Genomic DNA, 23081 nt, shown 5'->3' with positions numbered 1-23081 from the left:
CCGCCGCTGCCACTGGCTCCACGATTAAGCCACGGGAGCCATTTTGGGGCTGATTATTCATGGTGCTACTGTACTGATGTTCCACTACACTGAATTCTCTCATTAGGTCACCCGGCTCTAAAGGCCATTACATTTTCAGTCGGCATGAATAAGTCAGGGAGTTCTGCTTCTGATCATGCAGTGCGAAGAGTCCCCAAACTCATCATAGGTACTGAGCAAAAAAAAAACCCACCTCTTTCAGGAGCACAGGGGTAACATTTGCTCAATTAAATATGTGAGAAGGGCAGGGGCTGAAAGTAGGGGAGGTTTTTTTTTTTGTTTTTTTTCGATTTAAGGCCTAGCATGTGGTGCCAGACAGCATTTCCAGAAGTATCGATTAGAAATTTAGCTGCGGGTAAATGACTCCCAATGGGATCTCCTTGGTAACTGGAGCAGCGCCAAGCCACTGAATGTCTAACTGACTTAATGCAGGTATAAATCGCCGTTCCAATCAAGGCCATTTTATTTGCGGGCTTGAGTGGGGCGATACGTCACTTGCGGCACTGCACGTTTTCATCAATAGAATCCTGCCAAATCTGTTAAGCGCATGCTGCATTGATGACATGTGATTTATGACGTTTCCTTCCGGGCAAGAGTATTTGTTTTTGCAATTGCACTAAACAGGTAGTTGAAAACTGGTGTCATTTTGGGTGACGGGTAACCATGAAATGTTCTGTGTAGCTTGTATGGCTTGTGAGTATTATGCATTTCAGATCTGGAAAATTCACAAGAAATTATAATCAATGATAAAAAAAAGTACCCGTTTATCAAAGCTGCTTCATGAGCACGTCAGATCAAGCTCTTAATGCAATCAGCTAAAAGATTGAAAATGAAAAAGAAACCGACCAATGAAGGTAATTTACTATACACCGGCGAGGTTGTGGGCAGGATTTTCCAAGAGCCCGCTGTGCAATAGAACACATTTTTATCGTTGTTTGCTAGTGGCCAGAAAAATGGCCGGGGAGAAACAAAGACGAATGGAGCCATTGACTTCAAATACGACCCCTTGAAAGCACAGCCAGAGCCCTATCCATCGCCATCTATTATATTCATGAGTGTGACCTGTGGGGGGTGAGAGGCGCCCACCTGCTCCACTGACACCGGCTGCCAGGAGATCAAACAGGCCTCCTCGCTCCCCTCTGCTCTCCTACTCTCTCCCCGGCACAAGTCGCATATAGGAGGCGACTGACCCACATTTTTTCCTCCCTCCCGGTGCTATTACCTGGAGAAAATGGAGCGATGTGGTGTGTGTGTGTGTGTGTGTGTGTGTGTGTTGGGTGGGTGGGCGGGTTTGCAGGGCTGATCAAAAGCTTCTCATCTTCACTTACTGTACAGAGATGAAGGAGTAGCTGGGACTCCAAAGAGAGCCCGTCATTTCCTATCAGATACTATTGCATGTGAGATTGTTGCTCTAATGTGTTTTGGCCCAGTCAGTGTTTGGCCTCTTTGCTGCTCCGGTTGATACTAAGTGAGCTCACTCAGATCCAGTGCGTTAGGGGGGGGGGGGGGGGGGGGGGGGGGGGGGGGGGGGGGGGGGGGGGGGGGGGGGGGGGGGGGAATCTCGTCGGGTCGGCTGGGTTGATTTGAAAGCAACGAGACACGGGACAAATTTGCCAAACAAATGGATAATTTGGAAAACACCGCGGGACCAAATGAAAGCGGTGATACCGCATAAATTCCATTATGCAGGCGTAAATTGTTTACAATCCTCTGGGCTTTTTGGAAGGTAGAGCCATCGCTCATTGTTTTCACAGGAATAGATTGATATTGATTGACTCTGACAACTAACATCATGATACTCAACGGCAGTGACCATTTTCTCCATCGCCCCTGCATTGACTCTCCCTCTGTTAGCTCCCTTTGTTAATCCTCTTGTTTCCTTCCTTCTCTGCCTGCCTCATGACCCACGCTACAGCTCTTTTGTCCTGTTCACTCTCCGCCTCTGTCCTCCCAGGCCTCACATGGTGACGGAGTACATGGGCATCAGGAATGAGAGCTTTATGAAGATTGCCGCGGTGGGGACGTGGATGGGAGACTTTGTCACTGCTTGGATGGTGAGATTCCAACTCTTATTTATCCCCAATGTTGGCGTACTTCACATTTATGACAGGAACTTTTTGATTTGATATCACTTCAGACATTTAAATGTAACATTGTTAAAAACATGTTCACATGAAATAACATTTTTAGCCACGCTGGCTGCGTGGTTTGGTAACTTGGTCATTTATGTTGGAGGCGTTAGATATGAGTGATTTTGGTGACTCCCTCATTTTTCATGATTCTTGATCTCGAATGGCTAAAATTAATGCCCATCAGGATGGCCCCTTATACGATATACTAATATGATATTTGATATTTATATGAAAATGAAAGATGTTTATAGACCTGACTAATAAAATATAACCATGTTTTTTCATTCAATAGACAAAGCCCATTAATCTGATGTTAAAAAGTCGACTTAACACAGCCATCTTGAGTTGTCTGCATGACGTTTTGCACATTATACGATAAATCTTTCTCTTCCCTACTATGCATGAGACGTATATATAGCATTGAAAGTAAAACCACGGAGCTGGAGAGGCTAATTTGGAGATATTCTTATAAACTATGGATAGACCCTTTGGAATCAGCTCATTTGCTTCACAGTCTTTGCCCACTGGTGTTCAAGATACAAGAATAGCATTTATACACCCCCAGTCTCCTTTTCTTGTTTGTAATAAACCTTTCAGGGCTGCAAGTGTCGCGACTTTTAGATCACAAGTCTTGATTTTATCGAGTATATTAAAATCATAGGCTTTTTATGAGTGAAGCCATTCTTCACACACACTCATTTTCTAGGTCAGGTGTCTCCCCTCAACCGTTACAACCCTCTCCACCAGTCCTGCTCAATCTGCTGCCAAATCCTTAGGGGAACGTGTGGATGTGATCTATGGAGGGTCAGTGGAAACAATGGATGAACAGGGAGGGACAAAAGTATATTGGAGGAGAAACGCCCGTCTGTTCATTTGTCAACATAAGGAGAGGGGAGAGCTCCAGTGGGAGTGGACTACCTGTGGTGGGAGGAGTGAGGCTCTGACACCGACATGCTCACAGAAGAGGAAACTTGACAAGCTTCCTCAGCAGGTCACATTAGTATTCAACAGAACATACTGCAGAGAAGTGAGAGGGTGGAAGGAGGGAAACGGAGGTGAAGGGGAAAGGGAAATGTGGAAGTCTGAGACGGGGGAAGCAGCGAGAGAGAGAGAGGAAGTGAATCAGGGAGACAGCTCTGTGTGTCTGTGAGTGTGTGTGTGTGTGTGTGTGTGCGCGTGCGTGCGTGCGTGCGTGTGTGTAAGTGTGTTTGGGAGACAGAGAGAGAGAGAGAAAGTTAGGCCATGGCAAAGTGCTGATTCCAGAAATTACTCACAAGGTTGTGTTTTTTTTACATTCCATTAATTCAACAAGGCACTTGAGGATGACCTCTGTGTCTCCTACACATCGCAGATTTAAAGTGCGTCTCCACTCGACGAGCGGACAGGAAGTGTCTGTTTTTGTAATGCTGCAAAGACAGAAACATCGGATATATCGCCTGATTCAGGTTCTTCTTCCAACACGAGCTACAGTGTCTGCAGTGAGGCGCGTTATTGACAAATTGACCTTGCCTCTGCAGCCGCTCCACACAATGTATATAGTGGGGCATTTTTATACCTCTGTAAAAAAAAAGAGAAGAACTGGAGAAAACAAGCTTTCTGTAACCTTTCTGAATCCATGTTAGAAAGTCTACTATTGAATATGTTCAATGACATTGAAGTTGACAATGTGGAAACATTATCTGTAACTGATACAGGTAGTAGAGACACATTAATCTTAGTAGGTCTAGGTCAGTAGTTCAATATTTAAATTTAAAAAGCCATATAGTAGGATTTCTAACCATTAAGCACCGTTTACTAATTAGACTTTGAAAGCATATATAATAAAAAATGTGGATAATCAAAATGTGAATCTTGTAGGTGAACACATGCATTTACAACGTATCTTAAAACTGTTAATGTGGGCAGTCAAACTTACACCATATGAGATTGTTAGATATCTAATTCCATAAACTTTGGCAATAATGTGCTTCCATTCTTCTGGGATGTTTCTCAACTTGAGTTTTTTACAATTTTTTATTCCCATTAGAGCATCGGTGACATCAGGCACTGATGTTGGGAAATGACACCTGGCTCACAGTCAGGATTCCAGTTCAACCGCAAAGTGTTGGATGGGTTTCAAGGGTTACTTTGGCAGCCAGGGAAGCTATTTTCCCCGTTTCTCTTCTGTATGGATTCTTTCTAGATTCATTTCCTTTACATTTCTGCAGGTGACAGATATGATGCTCCAGGATCAGCACTATCCAGACTGGGGCAAAGCAGCCAGAAGATTCTGGAAACAAGGCAACAACCGGATTGTTCTCTTCTGGTAAGTTGGCTTCTTACAATGAGTTAAAATGTCTGTGGGACGACATAATTATATGTCTACACTTACACTATCATACGATATGATGCGATGCGATACGATATGATAATCCCTTATTCGTCCCACAACAGGGAAATTTGCCATGTTACAGCAGCAAAGGCAATAAAAAAATATGCACAGTATATACAGTGTAACAGGATTGCACAGAAGCCATTGAAACTGAGTAGTACTATTATTATTGCTATTAACACACAGGTTATTCACTGGCTCTAAAGTGCTAGAATTACACTGGGAAATGTGGATGTTCTGTGTTGTTGTCTGTGATGTTTGACCAGTAGTGGACAGTGGATTTTTACTTCCTACCATTTCACTTAATTTACTATGTATTCCTATGAGGTGCGTGTTGGTGTATGTGTGCGTGCGTGTGTGTGTGTGTGTGTGTGTTGTGGTCTCACCAGCCCGTTTCAGGGTTACACACAGTCAATAGCCGTGTTAATCTTCCCTCACTCAGTGTCAGCACCTTTAATTAGAAGAACAGGGAGAAAATCAATGGACACAGCAAGGTCGCGGGGCCAACCGTAGCACCGCCTTCCACTCTCCGTCCCACAAACTGTGACCCTTAAATAACTGCTGAACAAATGCTGCTCGCCATGTCTGCTATGCACATTACTAGAAAGCCGAGTGGGATCGCTCTCTGTTACGCCACCAGTGCTCGGTCACAGCAGGGCTCATTCACTCGGCTCGCTGCTGTCAGTCAAATGCGACAAGCTAACGCCTCCTCCAGTGGTTTTATTTCAGGGCCTCGTGTGTCAAAGAGGACACGGTTGAAACAGTCTGACGTCTGTGCGACACCTAGTCTAACATCTCAAACCAAGTTTGTTTCCAACGTTTCCTTTTTTCGTCGATTAGAAGGCAAGCGGACCAATTGTTCTGTGACTCTTTCTGCGGCCCTCTCATTTCATTGATGGATGCCCCGACTCGCACTGTCACAATCAATGCTGGATTTTGACGACGCTATCGTTTGGAATTCAGCGCGGCGAATATGATTGATAAATGTGTTGCCGGATGTGTCCCGTCAAGGGGTCGCGGCAACGAGCGGAGGACGGTGCCAGAAGTGGGGCTATATGCTGAAGAAGAGCATCTCCCTGTGGAATTCTGAAAGCCCTCAAAATGCCTCTCCCCAACAGTTGGAGTGGGATAAGAGCTGGCGCGCACTATCTGCAATGCAGCCAGCCGACGTGTGGTGTGAGAATGCAGTAATCACTGGGGGACATTGGGACAAAACACACTGTGGAGAATAACACTGGCCTTTGCCGCTGCCTCTCTGAAGATGGTCGAGGAGTTTTTTTCCAGTACACAGTCGGTGCAGAATTACTGCAATGTGACACAAATGACGAAAAATCCACAGAGTGAAACAAAAGCGGAAAAGCACAACAACAATCACTGCATGCGGGTAAATATCTTAAATATGGAAATGCATGGAAATATGTATGCAGTGTTGGTTCTGAATTGCATTGTCTCTGCGTCCGCAAACAGACGCTTTTTCCTCTGTGCACCTTCATCTTCCTGGAAGCTTTATCTACTGCCATTTTTCAAATCCAGGTAAAATTGTTGTTCAATACAATGAGCCTGTGAAATGAGAAACGCAGTAGCGCCTGATTTATCTTTTCTTGTAATCGACATCGGTGGGTTGTTTGTCTTCCGAGCTATACCATGTCAACTGTTCACCTTATCCAGATTGAAGTTATAGAATTACAAATGTTTTCTCCAAGGTCTTGTTCTTTCTTCATTCACATCATTCTGGTGTTTGTTTGTTTTTCTCACTTCATTTCACTTCTCTCCTTGTTGCTCTACTCTTCTCCCTTTTCCTTCTGCTCTTGTCCTAACCTCTGGTTGTTTTAACTGTCCTCCGCTTCATTTTCCTCTCCTCTCCCCTCCTCTCCTCTCCTCTCCTCTCCTCCTCTCCTCCCCTCCCCTCCTCTCCTCTCCCCTCCTCTCCCCTCCTCTCCTCTCCCGTCCTCTCCCCTCCCCTCCTCTCCTCTCCCCTCCTCTCCTCTCCCGTCCTCTCCCCTCCTCCCCTCCTCTCCCCTCCCGTCCTCTCCTCCCCTCCCCTCCTCTCCTCCTCTCCTCTCCTCTCCCGTCCTCTCCCCTCCTCCCCTCCTCTCCCCTCCCGTCCTCCCCTCCTCTCCTCCTCTCCTCCTCTCCTCCTCTCCTCCTCTCCTCTCCTCTCCCGTCCTCTCCCCTCCTCCCCTCCTCTCCCCTCCCGTCCTCTCCTCCCCTCCCCTCCTCTCCTCCTCTCCTCCTCTCCTCTCCTCTCCCGTCCTCTCCTCCTCTCCCCTCCTCTCCTCCTCTCCTCTCCCTCTCTCCTCTCCTCTCCTCTCCCCTCCCGTCCTCTCCTCTCCTCTCCTCTCCTCTCCTCTCCTCTCCTCTCCCCTCCCTCTCTCCTCCTGTCCTCTCCTCTCATCTCCTCTCCTCTCCTCTCATCTCCTCTCCCCTCCTCTCATCTCCTCTCCTCTCCTCTCCTCTCCCCTCCCGTCCTCTCCCCTCCTCTCCTCTCCTCTCCTCTCCTCTCCTCTCCTCTCCTCTCCTCTCCCCTCCCCTCCTCCCCTCCTCTCCCCTCCTCTCCCCTCCTCCCCTCCTCTCCTCTCCCCTCCCCTCCCCTCCTCTCCCCTCCTCTCCTCTCCTCCCCTCCTCTCCTCTCCCCTCCCCTCCCCTCCTCTCCCCTCCTCTCCTCTCCTCCCCTCCCCTCCCCTCCTCTCCCCTCCTCTCCTCTCCTCCCCTCTCCTCTCCTCTCCTCACCTTCCGTTTCCGGTTTGTGTGAGCGTGAGTGGTGGTGGTGGAAGTTCGAGTGGCGCGGAGATTTGAATGTTCTTTTGTTTGTCAGTTATCTCTACTGTCCTTTTTCATCTGTATTTGTGCATGATCGGGTAAGTCTTTATTATTTATAGTGTGTATTGAGAGATCGGAGCTTTTTTTTGTTTGGTCTTTGTTTGGTGTCCGGGAGGAATGGCGTCCTCCGAGACGCCACCTCCGTCGATCCGGCAGGGAGCGAGGATCGTCCCGCCGGACAGTGACAGCACCGTGGAGGAAGTCCTCCTGGCGGTCGGACAGCAGGTCGGACACGACCAGCTGCTCTTCGCGTCTCGGATGAACAGGGCCGTGGTGGTGTTCCTCAGGGACGAGCCGCATGTCCATCAGCTGGTCGAGAGCGGAGTGTTCATCCGGGACATCTTCGTGCAGGTGTCCCCGCTGTCAGCTCCCTCCACGCGGATCACCGTGTCCGGGGTTCCTCCGTTCATCCCCAACGAGCTGCTGGAGAACGAGCTGCGGAGGTTCGGCAAGTTGGCCAGCGGCTTCAGGACGCTGAGCCTGGGATGCAAGGATCCCAAACTGAGGCACGTCCAGTCCCTGAGGCGACAGGCATTCATGTTCCTGGACTCGCCCACGCAAACTCTGGAGGTGTCGTTTAGAGTCAAGCACGGTGACGGGCACTACGTGGTGTATGCAAGCTCGGGAAGTGTGAAATGCTTCGAGTGTGGAGACGTGGGACACAAACGCTATGCGTGCCCTCACAGACATGCGGCGTCCGGCTCCGCGTCCGGTTCCGCGTCCGCGTCCGGTTCCGCGTCTGGTTCCGCCGATGCGGCGCGTGGCGCCGCTCACGCCGGGGCAGCGGCGGGTGATGCGGCGCCAGCGGCCGGTGACGCGGCCGGTGACGCGGCCGGTTCCGAGTCTGCGTCTGGTTCCGCGTCCGCGTCTGGTTCCGCGTCCGCGTCTGGTTCCGCCGATGCGGCGCGCAGCGCCGCTCACGCCGGGGCAGCGGTGGGTGATGCGGCGCCGGCGGCCGGTGACGCGGCCGGTGATGCGGCCGGTGATGCGGCCGGTCCCGAGTCCGCCTCGCCCAGTGGGCCTGGTGGGCTCGAGGTGGTGGAGGTGGAACAGACTCTGGCCGAGAGGCAGCAGGCGTCTGTGGCTGCAGGAAACCTGAGCATCTCTCAGTGTGCAGGACCATCACAAGCACAGGCAGCAGTCAGGACTGAAGCAGACAGAGAGCACGGTGTGACCCCCAGTGAAGAACAGGGGGGACCCACTAGCCAGGCACCAGCTCAGGGAGATGACATGGAGTATGACTCGGGGTCAGACACAACATCCGTTGGTGAAACTCCCGTCAAGAGTACTGATCTCTACTCACTAGAGGAAATTAACAACTTTCTAGATGAGACTTTCAAGAAATCAGTGAAAGTGAGCGATCACTTCAGTGACATTGATAAATTCATCAGATCTGTTAGTATACTAAAAAGGGTGGTCGGGTTTGATCTGTTGGATGAAAAGAAACGCTTCCGACTTAAAAAGCACATCACAGCTTTGAGGAAAGTGTCAATAGTTCGACCTGTAAGAAAGACCAGGAAATAGAACGATCATGCATCACATGGTGTTTTCTTCTATTTACGTTTCTCTCCTTGTTTCAACTTGTTTCCTTTTTTCTGAACTCTTTATGCGGAGCCTCAAGATAGGATCTTTAAACATCAATGGAGGGAGAGACAGACAGAAAAGGGCTCTAATTTCTGAACTCTCGACACTAAAACATACAGATGTGTTGTTCCTACAGGAAACACATACTACTCCAGCAGACGAGACAGACTGGGGTCTTTGGTGGGAAGGTCCCAGGGTCCTTAGCCATGGCACCAACTTCAGTGCAGGAGTAGCTGTGCTGTTCAAAGCATCTGCAGGGTTAACTCTCGTATCTTTCACTGAAGTGGTGAAGGGCCGTCTGCTTATTGTTAGAGCAGAAGTAGAAGGGTCAGTTTTTTGTTTCGTTAATATTTACGCTCCAAATCAGGGAACAGAGAGAGTTGGGTTTTTTACAACCCTAAGAAATGAGCTGAGGAATTACCAGCAGGATCAGCTCATCATCGGTGGAGATTTTAACTGCACCACGGATTTCACCATTGACAGGACAAGTGAGGAACCCCACCCACAGTCAGCTCAGAGCCTCAACAGCCTCATCACAGATATAGATCTGTTAGATGCATGGAGAGTGAAGCATCCACAATCTAGGCAGTACACATGGGTGAGGGTCAGCAATAACAGGGTGAGTGCAGCAAGACTTGACAGGATTTACATCTCTCAAAGCCTCAGCTCAAGACTAGCACACAGTAATATCAGTCCAGTAGGGTTCACTGACCATCATTTCATTAGTGTAGAGTTGGTCATCTCACCAGGCAACAGGGTCAAATCCCACTGGTTTTTCAACAACAAGCTCCTGCAGGACAGTCATTTCTGTCAGAGCTTTGAATGCTTTTGGCAGAAGTGGAGGGCTGAGAAAACAAACTTTAGTTCTCTGAAGATGTGGTGGGAGGTGGGTAAAGCACAGATTCGTGGTTTTTGCCAGCAGTACACCTCCCATTCGACTGCTAGAATCAAGGTAGTTGTCCAGGAGCTGGAAACCACCATTAAAAACATTGAAGAGGGGTTGCACAATAATCCAGACCCCTCAACAGGTCAACTGTTGAAGGAGAAGAGGTTGGCGTTGAGCTCCTTTCTGCAGGAGAGAGTGAAGGGAGCTCTAGTTAGGTCTCGCTTCCTTCAGCTCAAGGACATGGACGCCCCCACCTCCTTCTTTTTTAATCTAGAAAGGTCAGCGGCTCAGAGGAAGCAGATGACCTGCCTTCAACTTCCAGGAGGCAGAGTGACCACCAGTCCAGGAGAGATGAGGAGCCATGCGGTGGGTTTCTATGCCAATCTCTTTGGGGCGGAGGAGTGCAGCAAGGAGTGCCGTGAGGAGCTCCTGGACGGGCTTCCACAGCTCAACCAGGGTGAGAAAGCTGCTCTCGACGCGGACCTGACGATGGAGGAATTAACAACCGCTGTACATCAGATGTCTTCCGGAAAGGCACCTGGAATTGATGGTCTCTCCTCTGACTTCTTCAAGCAATTTTGGAACTTTCTGGGAGCTGATTTTCACAGTGTTTTAACGGAATGCTTCAGGACAGGATCACTTCCTGTCTCCTGTCAGCGAGCCGTGCTGTCTCTGCTGCCAAAGAAGGGAGACCTGGCCTTACTAAAGAACTGGAGGCCAGTTTCTCTCCTCTGCACAGACTACAAACTCCTCTCAAGGGCTTTATCAAATAGACTCAAAAACATTCTGGAAATAGTTGTACACTCGGACCAAACCTATTGCATTCCTGACAGAACAATTATGGACAATATTTTTCTTATGCGTGATGTAATTGATTTATGTAAATATCATAATTTAAGTGTTGGCATTGTTTCTTTAGATCAAGAGAAAGCTTTTGATAGGGTTGATCACTCATATTTGTTTTCTGCACTGAAGGCGTTTGGTGTTGGTGATGGGTTTCTGGCTTGGGTTGGTGTATTGTACCGTGATGCACAATGTTTGGTGAAGATGGGGGCAGGGCTGAGTCGGCCAATCCCAGTAAAACGAGGTATCAGGCAGGGCTGTCCTCTCTCAGGTCAGCTGTACAGTCTCGCTATTGAGCCATTACTGTGTATGTTGAGGAAGCGACTCAGTGGTCTCACAGTGCCTGGGTCACTCGGACTCGACCAGGATTTTCCGGCTCTTTCGGTCTACGCAGACGATGTGAACATCCTGGTTTCCAACCAGCAGGATGTTCAGAATGTGCAGGACACCCTGTCGTTGTATGAACGAGCGTCGTCTGCACGGGTCAACTGGGCCAAAAGTGAAGCCTTGTGGGTAGGACAGGGGAGGGATCAGGTGATGCCTAGTCTGCCTGGGGGGCTTGAGTGGGGGCAGGAGGGGTTGAAAGTTTTAGGAGTGTTTTTGGGCTCAGAGGGTTTTCAAAAGAAGAATTGGGCGGGAGTGAAGGAGAAAGTGTGTGCTCGGTTGTCTAAATGGAAATGGTTGCTACCCCAGCTGTCCTATAGGGGAAGAGCTCTGGTGGTCAATAACTTGGTTGCCTCGACCCTTTGGCACAAACTTATTGCCCTGACGCCACCGAGAGGCCTGATAGAGGAAGTTCAGAGATCCATCGTGGACTTTTTCTGGTCAGGTAAACACTGGATCCGAGCAGCTGCCCTCTACCTGCCTGTGGCTGAAGGAGGACAGGGACTAATAAACATCCAGGCAAGGATCGCATCATTTAGATTACAGTCAGCACAAAAACTACTCTTCAACTGTGTCCCGAGGTGGTGCGACACAGCCCGACTGCTGCTGAGGAGAGCTGGACGTTTGGGCTATGACAAGCACCTCTTCCTCCTACAACTTGGGGACGTGGACCTGACTGGGCTGACGCCGTTCTACTCGTCTGTGCTGGAGGCATGGCAGATTTTCCAGGTTACACGCAACGTCAACGAGACTCCGGGCCTGTGGGTGTTTGAAGAACCGTTGTTCTTCAGCAACTTCCTCAGGACCCGGACGCTGCAGTCTGCCAGCCTCCGAGCCAACCTCAGAGAAGCTGGATGTACCAAACTAGGCCATCTGATGAGGATGACGGCGGCGTCAGTCAACAGACTGAGGGAGACCAGCAACATCACCTCTGCCAGGCTGGTCCACAGAGTGGTGGAGGAAGTCTGTGCTGCTCTGCCACCAACCTTGAGAGCACTGGCTGAAGACCGCACCCTGTGTGACCAGTGGAGTGAGGGGTGTGAGTACAGGTTCCCTTCCCTGTCCATCACCCCGGCTGTGGGGGAGTGGCAGGAGGGGGGAAACCAGCTGCTGTCCTTCACAACCCCTCACCTGGTCACATTTCAGGAGGCAGGGAAGAAGAACCTCTATCAGGCCTGTGTAAAGACCTTGACCCTGAACTCTCTGGCAGGGATAGAAGAGTCGAGGTGGACTGAGTTTTTCGGCCCAGACATTTCCCCGAAAGGCAGCTGGCGGTCCCTGTACAAGCTGCCCGTTGAGAAGCGGACAGCAGACCTCCAGTGGAGGATTGTGCATGGGGCGATAGCTACGAACAGATACAGAGCACACCTTGATCCGGAGCTAGGGGAGGGCTGTATCTTCTGTTCACACTCTGAGACATTGGTTCACCTGTTTGTTCAGTGTCCTCGCCTGTTGCCAATGTTTGATTTGTTGAAGGTGTGGTTCCAAGGGCTTGGGGAGGTTTTTTCCTTTTCATTATTTATTTTTGGCCCAAAATACTGTGCCAAGAAAAAGACTGTGCACACTCTTTTAAACTTTTTATCTGGTTCTGCAAAATTGGCCATATGGCTGACACGAAGGAACCGCGCCCAGAACGTGGGCAGTGTGGAACCCATGCCGGTTCTGAAAGGGTTACTGAAAGCCAGACTGCGGGTGGAACACACCTACTTTGTGATGATGGGTGATGTGCTGGCCTTCAGCCGGATGTGGGCTGTTGGGGGAGCTTTGTGCTCTGTGGGGGAGGGAGGGGAGTTATTTGTTAATTTTTGAAATTTTTCCTTTTTTACTGTCTTACCCTCAAAATGTTGAGGTCACAATCATTTAATTTGTTTGTTTAATGTCTTAATAAAGGGCTTTGAAACCAAACCTCTCCTCTCCTCTCCTGTCCTCTCCTATCCCCTCCTCTCCTCTCCCCTCCTGTCCTCTCCTCTCATCTCCTCTCCCCTCCTCTCCTCTCCCCTCCTCTCATCTCCTCTCCCCTCCTCTCCTCTCCCCTCCCCTCCCCTCCTCTCCCCTCCTCCCCTCCTCTCCCCTCCTCTCCCCTCCTCCCCTCCTCTCCCCTCCCGTCCTCCCCTCCTCTCCTCCTCTCCTCCTCTCCTCCTCTCCTCCTCTCCTCTCCTCTCCCGTCCTCTCCCCTCCTCCCCTCCTCTCCCCTCCCGTCCTCTCCTCCCCTCCCCTCCTCTCCTCCCCTCCTCTCCCCTGCAGGGCAGTGCTCATCTCTCTGACGTCAGTGGTGGTTCTGGTCATCAGTACCGACTGGATCAGCTGGGACAACCTGAACCGTGGCTTCCTGCCCAGCGATGAGGTCTCCAGAGCCTTCCTGGCCTCCTTTATCTTGGTCTTCGACCTACTCATTGTCATGCAGGTATACCTCTCCCCTGTGGCCAATTAAAAAAATAAAAAAGGGGGGAGCTGGGACATCTCTTGGCTTACTCGCCTACCCGTCCTGCCAGCGCCCCCCCTACCCCAACCCCCCCAATCCTATTCATCAATGGGGCACTGCGGCACAGAGCAGTGAGGCGGGTGTTTGATCACTCTCAGCTGGCATGGACACAAACCCGTGTGCACACTTACAGACACATTCACATACTCATATACAGCTATACAAACTGTTGTTTACTCTTAGTGGCTGTGTCCCCTTCCCTCCATCCCACCCCTCTTTTCGCAGATTTAAGCAATGAACTCACCCTTTTCCTCCCCTATCCCCTTGTGAGCCTAGTTTATTTTCTTTAATGATGACTCACAAGATTGGAGTCTTTCTCACTTTTTCCTTTCTCCCGCTCTTTTTTTTCTCTCCCTCTCACTCAGTGTCCTCCCTCCCACAGGAGAGTGTACATCAATAAAGCCTGTGTCACTGGCTCATGAATATGTAAATGTGTTTGTCTGGGAAAAAACAACAACCACATAACTGTGTATGAGGAGAGAGAGAGTGAGGAAAAGGAGAATCTTTCTTTTTCCTTTTTTTTCAATGCCCACTAGTCAGGAGCCAGAACTGCATCATGCATGTGGTTTGACTGCAAGCCTAATTCAACTTGACTCGGCTCCTCCGAATGCTAAATGCTCATATTTCAACAGGCCTCGTTGTCGGGGATTACATGGCGGCACGTTGCAAGGCGAAAATTTGGTTGTCCCCAAATATTTCTTGAAACTCTTGCCGATTATGCTAATTACTAAGAGCCTGCAAATGCATGAGAGAACATCCTCTCGTGCTACACCAGCCCTACGAAACCTGGCAAGAACACCTCCGTGAGTCCCAGGGTCACATGTATTAGAGCAACTGTACCGATCAAAGTGATCGCTAGACTTATTTACTAAAACAATTAGTTATTTTAAGGAGGGCTCCTGGCCAGTAATTACTGCACCCTGTGGTGTTTTTTCTCATTCATTTACTCAATTATTGTAATTATGCAGATGTATAGAAACAGCTTAGTCTTCAGTATGCGAGAGCTTTTCCTCTTGTCTTGCTTAGGCCAGCTTTTTCAGCCTCCTGACCGTGCAGTATCATCGCCAGTTTCCAGCCACAGACCTAATGTAGCACGAGGTGCCTCTTCTGACATCTCCGTTTGACTCCGCGAGCCGCGCTCCACCTGCGACTCCCTCTCCCCTGAGCTCGGCGTTATATCATTCCCCACTCGCACACTCACTCGAATTTTGTTTACGACGGGCCCTTCTCATTTTCTGCACAGTGTACAGCAACAACATTTACTGCATTTATTTATGAGCGGAGTTAGTTCGCGCAGCTACAGGGCCCATCCACCGGCGGCACATCGCTGTGTTCCACCAGTCAATAAAAAATTCTTCCGGCCCTCCCAACCGCTCTATTCGCCTCCATCTTGGAGCACAGGGCGCCGTAGTTAATCTCTTACGTCCATGAGAAAGGGTGGGTGTTGTTGTTCTCAAACTAATTATTCCCAAATTAATGACCTGTCTGGATTTGCCTCCAAGCAGGGTTTTGGTTTTGTGTTAAATTGTACGGTTTCTTAGCAATTTACCAGCTGAATATGCACATACACATTTATATTAGTAAGTAATGCGCTGATGCACTTTACTGTATGTTGTATAGCCTCATTGTTTTGCGGGGAGGAGGTGCCGGGTTTAAATGTCATGACTGGTAGCGCTTTAGCAACAGATACTGCAGCTATATAAGAGGAGAGGAGGGTTTAATTAATATCCAGGGGGCCATCACCAAGCTGTTATGCTGTACATAGATATACTGCCATGGGAGACTCTGCACCACACGAGGATACAGTGGATGCCGGCATGTGGTAATTTCATGCAGCATGACGCTCCGTGCAGAAACCCAGAGCATATGTAGCTAATCTGAAAAATGGAATTATGTGTGTTTTGGTTGGGTTTTTTTAGCAATAGAAATAACAAAGGCTAATTTATGAGCTGATTAGGTCAGCTCCGTAGAAAGAATCAGTTTTGAAATATGAATTTCCCCACACTACATCAGTCTGAGATTTTCATAATAGTCTCATTCGTGTTTACCCTTTTAATTTATATGCTCTTATAATGCAAAGTGACCAGTTACAATTACATTAGTTGATGGGCATATAGTAGCAGGAGAAGTTGAAAATAAAATAAAACAATTGTGGCTTTTATTTACAATAATAGACATATTTTTTTCAAAGGAAAGAACCATCTCCAGCATCAAGTTGCAAATCAGTATTATGTCGGAAAAAAACTTAGCCTGAAAATGAATTTTTACCCTAAATTAGAGACTGTAGTGTAAAAACATACGGAGTACTTATTATTTAATGGTTCCTAAATATAACCAAACCATGTATTCTTTTCTTTTCCAGATTAAGCGAATGATTTACTGTTGCTCAAAATCTTCAACTGTTCACTGAAAAACACCTTTTCACAAAGCTGAAAACTGTGTTGTCCCCTCATCCCATGAAAAGTTAATGTTTTGGAGAGGCGGATATTTTGAGAAACAAGTTTCCTGTCACCTGTAAAAATGTGTATCTTTCATTTCTGAATGGTGCTCGTTATTTGCATGTATACACGACCTCACAGATGACAGTGAAGGCCTTTTTTAGTTGGGAACGCCACTACTCTGTAAAAAGTGCCAAGCGACACCGCGGGGCACCGGCAGCTTCTAAATATCAGTTTGAGGTGTCTGTTGATGCGTTCTGACATCGTTGAAATCCCAGTGCACGTCGGCGAACTCCACAAGCCTGTTAACACAGTGTCGTCTGGAGTCTACAACAGCTGGCACCATGTTTGACCTCCAGTCAGACTCCTCCGAGACTTCAAATCAGCTAATATGAGAGAGTTCGGCGAAGTGTTCCACATCCAATAAAGTGCGATACATGGCCGTCATGCCAGTGTGTTTAGTCAAATGTGTTCAGCTGTGTTCAGCCGAGGCTGCAGTTTTTCTAGTGGGCTCAATCTCTCTGCTCGTGTGTCTGCTGTGTGTGTGTTTTCTCCCAGGACTGGGAGTTCCCTCACTTCATGGGCGACCTGGATATGAATCTACCAGGAATGTCAACGACGAGTGTGAAGGTCAAGCTCCCCGTCTGCAAGAGTATCTTCAAAGAGGAGTACCACATTCATATCACAGGTACCGTAGGCTGCATACAAAGAGAAAGTGTCAATCTCATTGCTTCTCCAGGAGTCCGTCTTGCTTTCCCAAACTCTTCCTGACTCCCTTATTCATAAACTGATTAAGTAGCAGAAATAACACAAGATGTCCACGAGGGAGACACAAGTTCTTTCTGAATAGAACCGTGGATACCGAACGCGCTCTGGTTGCTCTAGATTCCCAGTTTCCTCTTTTGGGGAAACATTTTGATGGTGAAACCACCGCATTTATAATACATGTGCAGCCGAAGTGGCACACAGGTGCCTCCGCCGCTGCAACTCCCCCCCCTCCTGTTCATCACATTCCTCCCTGCCGTGCGAGACGCACTTCCCTCATCATCTTTCACATCTGCGTCTCCTATTCAAAACCACCCTCCATTTTGTTCTGTTGCGTGCGCCCGGCGACTCGGGGCCGTCAAGCAAGGTAAAAACCCAATGTTCCCGTTCGAAATGTTAAGCTGTTCAAACGCTCAGTGATTCGCAAAGGGTTGTTAGCCCTAATGCATTGCATATCCATTAAGCATTATGGAGATGGCTCCGGTGCGACGTGATTGGTTTAACTAAGAGCTTATTAACAACATTTCTCGGGGAGAAGGCGGGGGGGGGGGGCGGTGTCCCGTATACCCGGGGAGACATCTGCCTGCTATCAGTCAACCTGGGGAGATGGTTGTCTCGTGGTAATGTAGTGATCTCGTTAGAGGAGACTGTAGAGGAAGTAGCACCTGCAAATGGATCTATCTGTCTCTGTGCATGAGCTCCATGCAAAGAGAGCCGGGCTGCTGATAAATGAATGTGACAGCATGACTGCGTGTCTGACTCTGCCCTATAAATGTTGTTTGGAGGGGGCTTTCATTGTACATCAATCTGTTAAATTATCTGCACAGTGCATGTGAATGTATCTCTCCCCCCCCCCTTGTCTGTTGGTTAATAATCTAACAGCAGTCACGTCTCGTTGCAGGTAAGTGGTTCAACTACGGAATCATCTTCCTCGTGCTGATTTTGGACCTGAACATGTGGAAGAACCAGATCTTCTACAAGCCCTACGAATACGGTCAGTACGTCGGGCCGGGTGAGAAGATCTTCACGGTGGAGGAGCCGGAAACACTCAGCGACTTCAACCACAGCACACTCACCTACAAGTGGCGCTCCACCAACATCAACCCCGCCAGCAACCTGAGCTACGTGGAGCGGGACATGTTTCTCCACAGCCGCTACGTGGGCGCCAGCCTGGACATCAAGTGCCTGGCCTTCATCCCGAGCCTGGCGGCGTTCGTCCTTTTCGGGTTCTTTGTCTGGCTGTTCGGGCGCTTTCAGGAGAGCGAGACCTTCACGGAAAATCAAGAAAAAACGTACGAGAGGATAAAGAGGAAGTCGCCCTCAGAGCACAGCAAGGACATGGGTGTGACGCCGGAGGAAACGCAGGTGACGATGAGTGAGAGTTTAAAACAGTCGGGAACGCCGATTCTTCTGTCGGTGGACGGGCCGCATTTTGGAACGACGTCCTCAACGAACTCGACCATTTCCATGGAAACCCAAGAGACTCATCCGAGCATTATGATTGACAGTGCAGCGCTGGAGGAACCGGCGGTCTCTTTTGAAGTCCACAAACTCTCTCCGTGAACTTATCAGACTTTGAACCTTCTCACTGCCATTGAAGGGTTAACTGCGTAGTTGGTCAAAGATTTTCTTTGGATGAAACCAAGCTGCCACAGAGAGAAGTTTAGATTCAAGAGGAGGTTGAAAGTGATATTCACCAAGCTAATGCGATGGCTATTGCAGTTATTAATATATTTTTCTAAACCAACCTTTTTAAAAGCCCTGAAAAATGCCACTGCACCGATTTTACGGAATGGAAATCCAAACAGAATGCAAACACTTAATTGACGTGGTGCTCGCTCCAGTTTTGCATTTTCATAATTCAACCTTGTCATGGTTAACTACTTTGGTGCCTATATCAGAGGAGGATTTCTACTGTTGTGACACTGCAGTTTCACACTTGTGTTACAGCTACAGTCAGTGCCTTGAAGTTTTAATGTGTTAACATACAGACAGAGACATATTATGACTGTCTATACTACTACAGGCAACAAAATGGAAGATGTCCCTGTGTGGTCTGCTATGTTAATGTTCTATATATGCTTTCATATCGTACTGTATAGACAATTGTAATTTGATCTTCAGACTTCATAATTTTAATTTATTCTCATGTGGCATCTCTCCATCTCAATTTTAAATGCATCATTCTTGTTAAAATGATATGAATGATATGAACATCAATATATTTTGATTATGTATTTATACACCCTCCCTCGATATTAGTTGCAGAGATAATGAATGCAATCAACAGAGATCAAGTACCAAATCAACAAGCCACCTCATGGTTGCTTAGGCCGCCGCCGCGCCGACACTGAATACCAACAGAGTGAGGAAGGTGGTTTTGCCCTTGGCATAAACATGCATTTGAAGTGCAGGGGAGGCTCCCGCCCCAGAGTTCGGGGCTTCTTCATGTCGGGATAAACTTTGAAAGGTTAAGAAGCAGTTTTGCAGTCGTGGCAAATGCATGAAAAGTATTTATTTGAAACATCCCACTGTAAATTTTTTTTAATAATAATTGATTTCAAACCCAACTGCAACCTGCAGCTTTTACGTTTACACTGACTTTGAAAGTTTTTGCTAACTTATTTTTGTTGTTTTTGTTTTGTGTTTTTTTTTTTTTACATCTTTTCCTTTGCTGTGCCATTTCTCTAAAATACAATTATTTTGGTCTGGGAAAAAAAAGTGTCCCGATTGATTTTTTTGAAAGCTCAAATATCAAATAAATTATAACAAAAATACTAACTTTTCAATGTAAATGTTTCATGTTCTTTGCATATATTAGTAACCAAAGATAAACAAACCGACCTTTTTAAAACAAATTATGATGCATTAGAGAAAGGGGAAAAAAAGAAGCAAACTTTATAGTTTCCTCGCTTAACTAAATCAAAAAATATACAAATCAAGCCCTAGAGCCATGACAAAAAAAGGAATTATAATTGATTATATGTACTATGCATTATAATATACTGTAAAGTACTTAAATGTCTTCCTCTAGAAAGTAAAAAAAATAACCGCACCATCCCACCTCAGTCCTTAAAGAAATCTTGTTCAGCATTATTCACTTTCAAGGTTTCCTGCTTTGTTGTTTGAGTTTCCTGACTTCAGATATCAGATTACAGTACAGGAGTGTGAAGCCTGGAGTCTGCCAACAGACTTTTACAGTGCAAAATTATGATCAATTAATGAATTGATCCCTCTTTAAAACACATTTTGAATCAGTTAATTGCATTCAGGCATTTATAAACTCAGGTAATAATGAATAATCTTATGATTAAAGTATTTTATTTGCTTCCACAAATTAATGATGGATTGACATTTTAAAATGGAATTGCAACATTAATTACAAAGAAGGCTTTTACTGTACATATGACTTCTTGCTTTTCCATGTGCTTATGTGATGCTCTTTTCATTGTCTATCTCGCAGTTCATGTTTCTGCTGCTGTAACATTGACAGTTTTCATTTAATGATCGTTTCCATCCACAGACAACGTCATCATTTTAAACATTGTGCCACCTAATCCAAAGTAGCAGTGATTGGCCCAAATAAAGAGCAGCAGGCCAATCAGAGCTCCTGCTGCTGCTCTTTGGGTTGGAATTTAATACATTTTTAAATGAGAAACATCTTACGAGCTTATACTGTAATTGGAGCAAACACTAAATGGAAACCGTAAGAGTTAGACGTGATTTGTAAATATTCCAAAGCTGGAATAAGAACTTGGGGTTTATAGATACACAACATAACTTTACATAGCTTTTGTACATTTATTTATGTATTAATTGATTATTGTTAAGCACTGTTAAACTCCATACAATAATGGTCTGTGTGTATGTGTGTTTGGTATTACATTGTGGGGGCAGAGGTGTCGATTTGTGTATTTAATAGTGCGTGTGTGTGTCTCAAGTGTTTACTACATTGTTTTTTGACAAAGGCCATTCTGTGAAGAGGTCAATTTATTTTGCATAATTGTTTTCCAGCGCTTGGTTCTGTAATTATCCTTTTCTACATCGCAGCTCTATGAAGACATTAGACATTAGTGTTTAACCAAAGGGCAGAACCTCATAGGACGTAAAGGGAGTCCGATATATAGATATAGATATATCTATATATCTATAGATATATCAATATAGATATATATGTGTCATGTATTGTGTTTAGGTTAACAGTGAGGCTTTTCCTTTGTCGCTCACACTTTCAATTGTGTTGTGTTGCAAAACTGACGCTTTCTTTAGTTCCTGTGGAGGAGATCTCTTTTCAGTGTTTACTCAGTGTACTGAATGTCTGTTAAACCTTGTGTGACCAATAAATTTAATATATTTGTTAGATACTAAAAATAGTTGTTGATCTCGTCATGTAATTCCCAGTGAGAAAAAGTTTTTTCTTTTCTTCTGTTTTTCTATATGCTTGGGAAATAGTTGCCAGGCAACAGCTAAGGTCAAGCTTCTTGCCACTGCTGACCCAATTATTATGGACGATATGAGAAATAATGATACTATTTCACAAGGACACTTGAATATGTAGCCTGCATACACATGATACCCAGCTCAGATTAGTGTGAGTCCTGCTCATCGCCCATCTGCCATTTGATTTATGCCAGTGGGAAAAACAATTTGAATTTGTTCTTTGTCATGTTTCCCCAGCGGGATTTGTTTACAGAACAGGTATACATGTAAATGAGTCATTGATTGGATTGAAAAAGTCTGAGGAATACTTATCATGGACAGAATTGGTTTAAGGCAATGGCTCCCAGTGTGGTGTTGGGACTCCAAGGGGACGCAAAATAAATCTGAGGGATTATACGATTATAACGGCGTTGGACAGAAGGAAAAATGTGCTCTGGTACAGAAAAATATGGTAATATTCATCTTCCAATTTTTCACGGGTAAGTCAAAGTAGCAGCGCGGCTCATGGTTTGGCGATGCTGCTCGGACGTTCGTGTTCCACAGAGGGTGAATCCCACTGACTGTAAGATCCCCTGAGGTCATGCTGCCTTTTTCTACAGGCTTAATCACTGTCAATATGTTTTATAAGTTTGACTCTCCGAGACTTTGTTATCAGCCTCACAGAGCTGTAAAATTATACCTAGTGGGAAAATGTTAAACATTTTAGACCCGTAACAATTAGTCAAATGAAACCATCTGAGATTAGATGGAATACACGGTGCAGACGAAAGAGCCATGAGAGATTTTTGCTGGTGCGGTCCATCATCCATGTCCATGTATCCTGTGAAGGTTTAGCAATCGCTGTCAGTTTTACTTATAAAGAGCATCAGCTGGATGCTTTTAATGGTAAATATATATATATATATAAACCTACTGCGTGAAAACCAAGTAGCTGTATAAACACCAAGGTCTACTGTTTCTTTTTGTTTGTCTGGGAAAATCTATCTCATTGCCAGAGAGCATTAGCCGTTTGGTTGAGGCCTCTTCCAAGTCTGCCACTGAGCTGAGAAATGAGATATTGATTTTTTTTTTTATGGAGGGCCGTGCTGTAATTGACAGAACACATCAAAACTGGAGTTTTCAAAAATGTTTGTGCGGTGTTGGGTCCTGATGTCCGTATTATTGCTTCTTCATCTACACTGTGGATGCATTTGCATAGGTAGCATTCATGGTTCGATGTCACTCTCCCTCTCGCTCTCGTTTAATCTAGTGCGTTGAGCCTCAAGGAAAAAAGAGTGTTGTACCTAAATATAACCCAGAAAAACGCCCCGGAGGAGGAAAGTCACAGCGACAGATCAACTGGAATCTCCTCTTCTGTCTTTGAGCCATCCTCCAATTAGATCAGTGCGTCCCGTCCTGGACTGGCCCATCAGTCTGCGCTGACAGCTCTGTGACTCTGGGGGCCCCCGAGAAATTCATCAGTGGAGTCGGCCCCAGCCAGGAAGTCAGTTTCCCCCCCTCAGTCCCCTCACCAAGCCTGAGATGGCGTCCGTCCCCAGCGGCCAAATTCATCAGCAATTCCTTCTGCAGATTTCTGATATATTACAGAGGAACCTGCCCGTCACATAAATCTCTCAACGCATCCACCCAGTCACTTTGAGGACCCACTCCCCAGGGATGGGTTTGTGATAGTGATGTGTGTCTGTCTATTCCTCTGTGGGCAAAGGGTATCCGTTTTTATTTTAATTTTGTAAAATTATTTTGGGTAAATCCAAGTGACCTGCAGCAGCGAGGACTGGAGCAGCCAAGGATGTACGCTCGCAGATATTGTTGAAAAATGAAGCTACTATTAGCGATTGAACCCTGCTTTTCTTTAATCTTCTTTAATTTAAATTGTTGTGAGTGTCATTTCTTTGAT

General features: G+C 46.7%; 1 protein-coding gene across 3 annotated transcripts in view; it reads left to right on the top strand.

The window, feature by feature from the left end:
• Nucleotides 1-21115, top strand: part of tmem117 (transmembrane protein 117) — a 48495-nt gene extending 27380 nt beyond the window's left edge. For all 3 annotated transcript variants that reach the window (XM_035641834.2, XM_035641833.2, XM_035641836.2), the window contains 5 exons: nt 1994-2093; nt 4379-4476; nt 13304-13463; nt 16538-16667; nt 17646-21115. In XM_035641834.2, the coding sequence (XP_035497727.2) occupies nt 1994-2093; nt 4379-4476; nt 13304-13463; nt 16538-16667; nt 17646-18307 (1150 nt within the window). In that variant the 3' untranslated portion in view covers nt 18308-21115. The remainder of the gene's footprint in view (nt 1-1993; nt 2094-4378; nt 4477-13303; nt 13464-16537; nt 16668-17645) is intronic.
• Nucleotides 21116-23081: the final 1966 nt, after the last annotated feature.

The sequence above is a fragment of the Scophthalmus maximus genome, chromosome 7 (assembly GCF_022379125.1).
Source record: "Scophthalmus maximus strain ysfricsl-2021 chromosome 7, ASM2237912v1, whole genome shotgun sequence".
NCBI classification, from domain to species: domain Eukaryota; kingdom Metazoa; phylum Chordata; class Actinopteri; order Pleuronectiformes; family Scophthalmidae; genus Scophthalmus; species Scophthalmus maximus.
The sequence above is the reverse complement of the archived record's forward strand: the minus strand, read 5'-3'. Positions and strand labels throughout refer to the sequence as shown.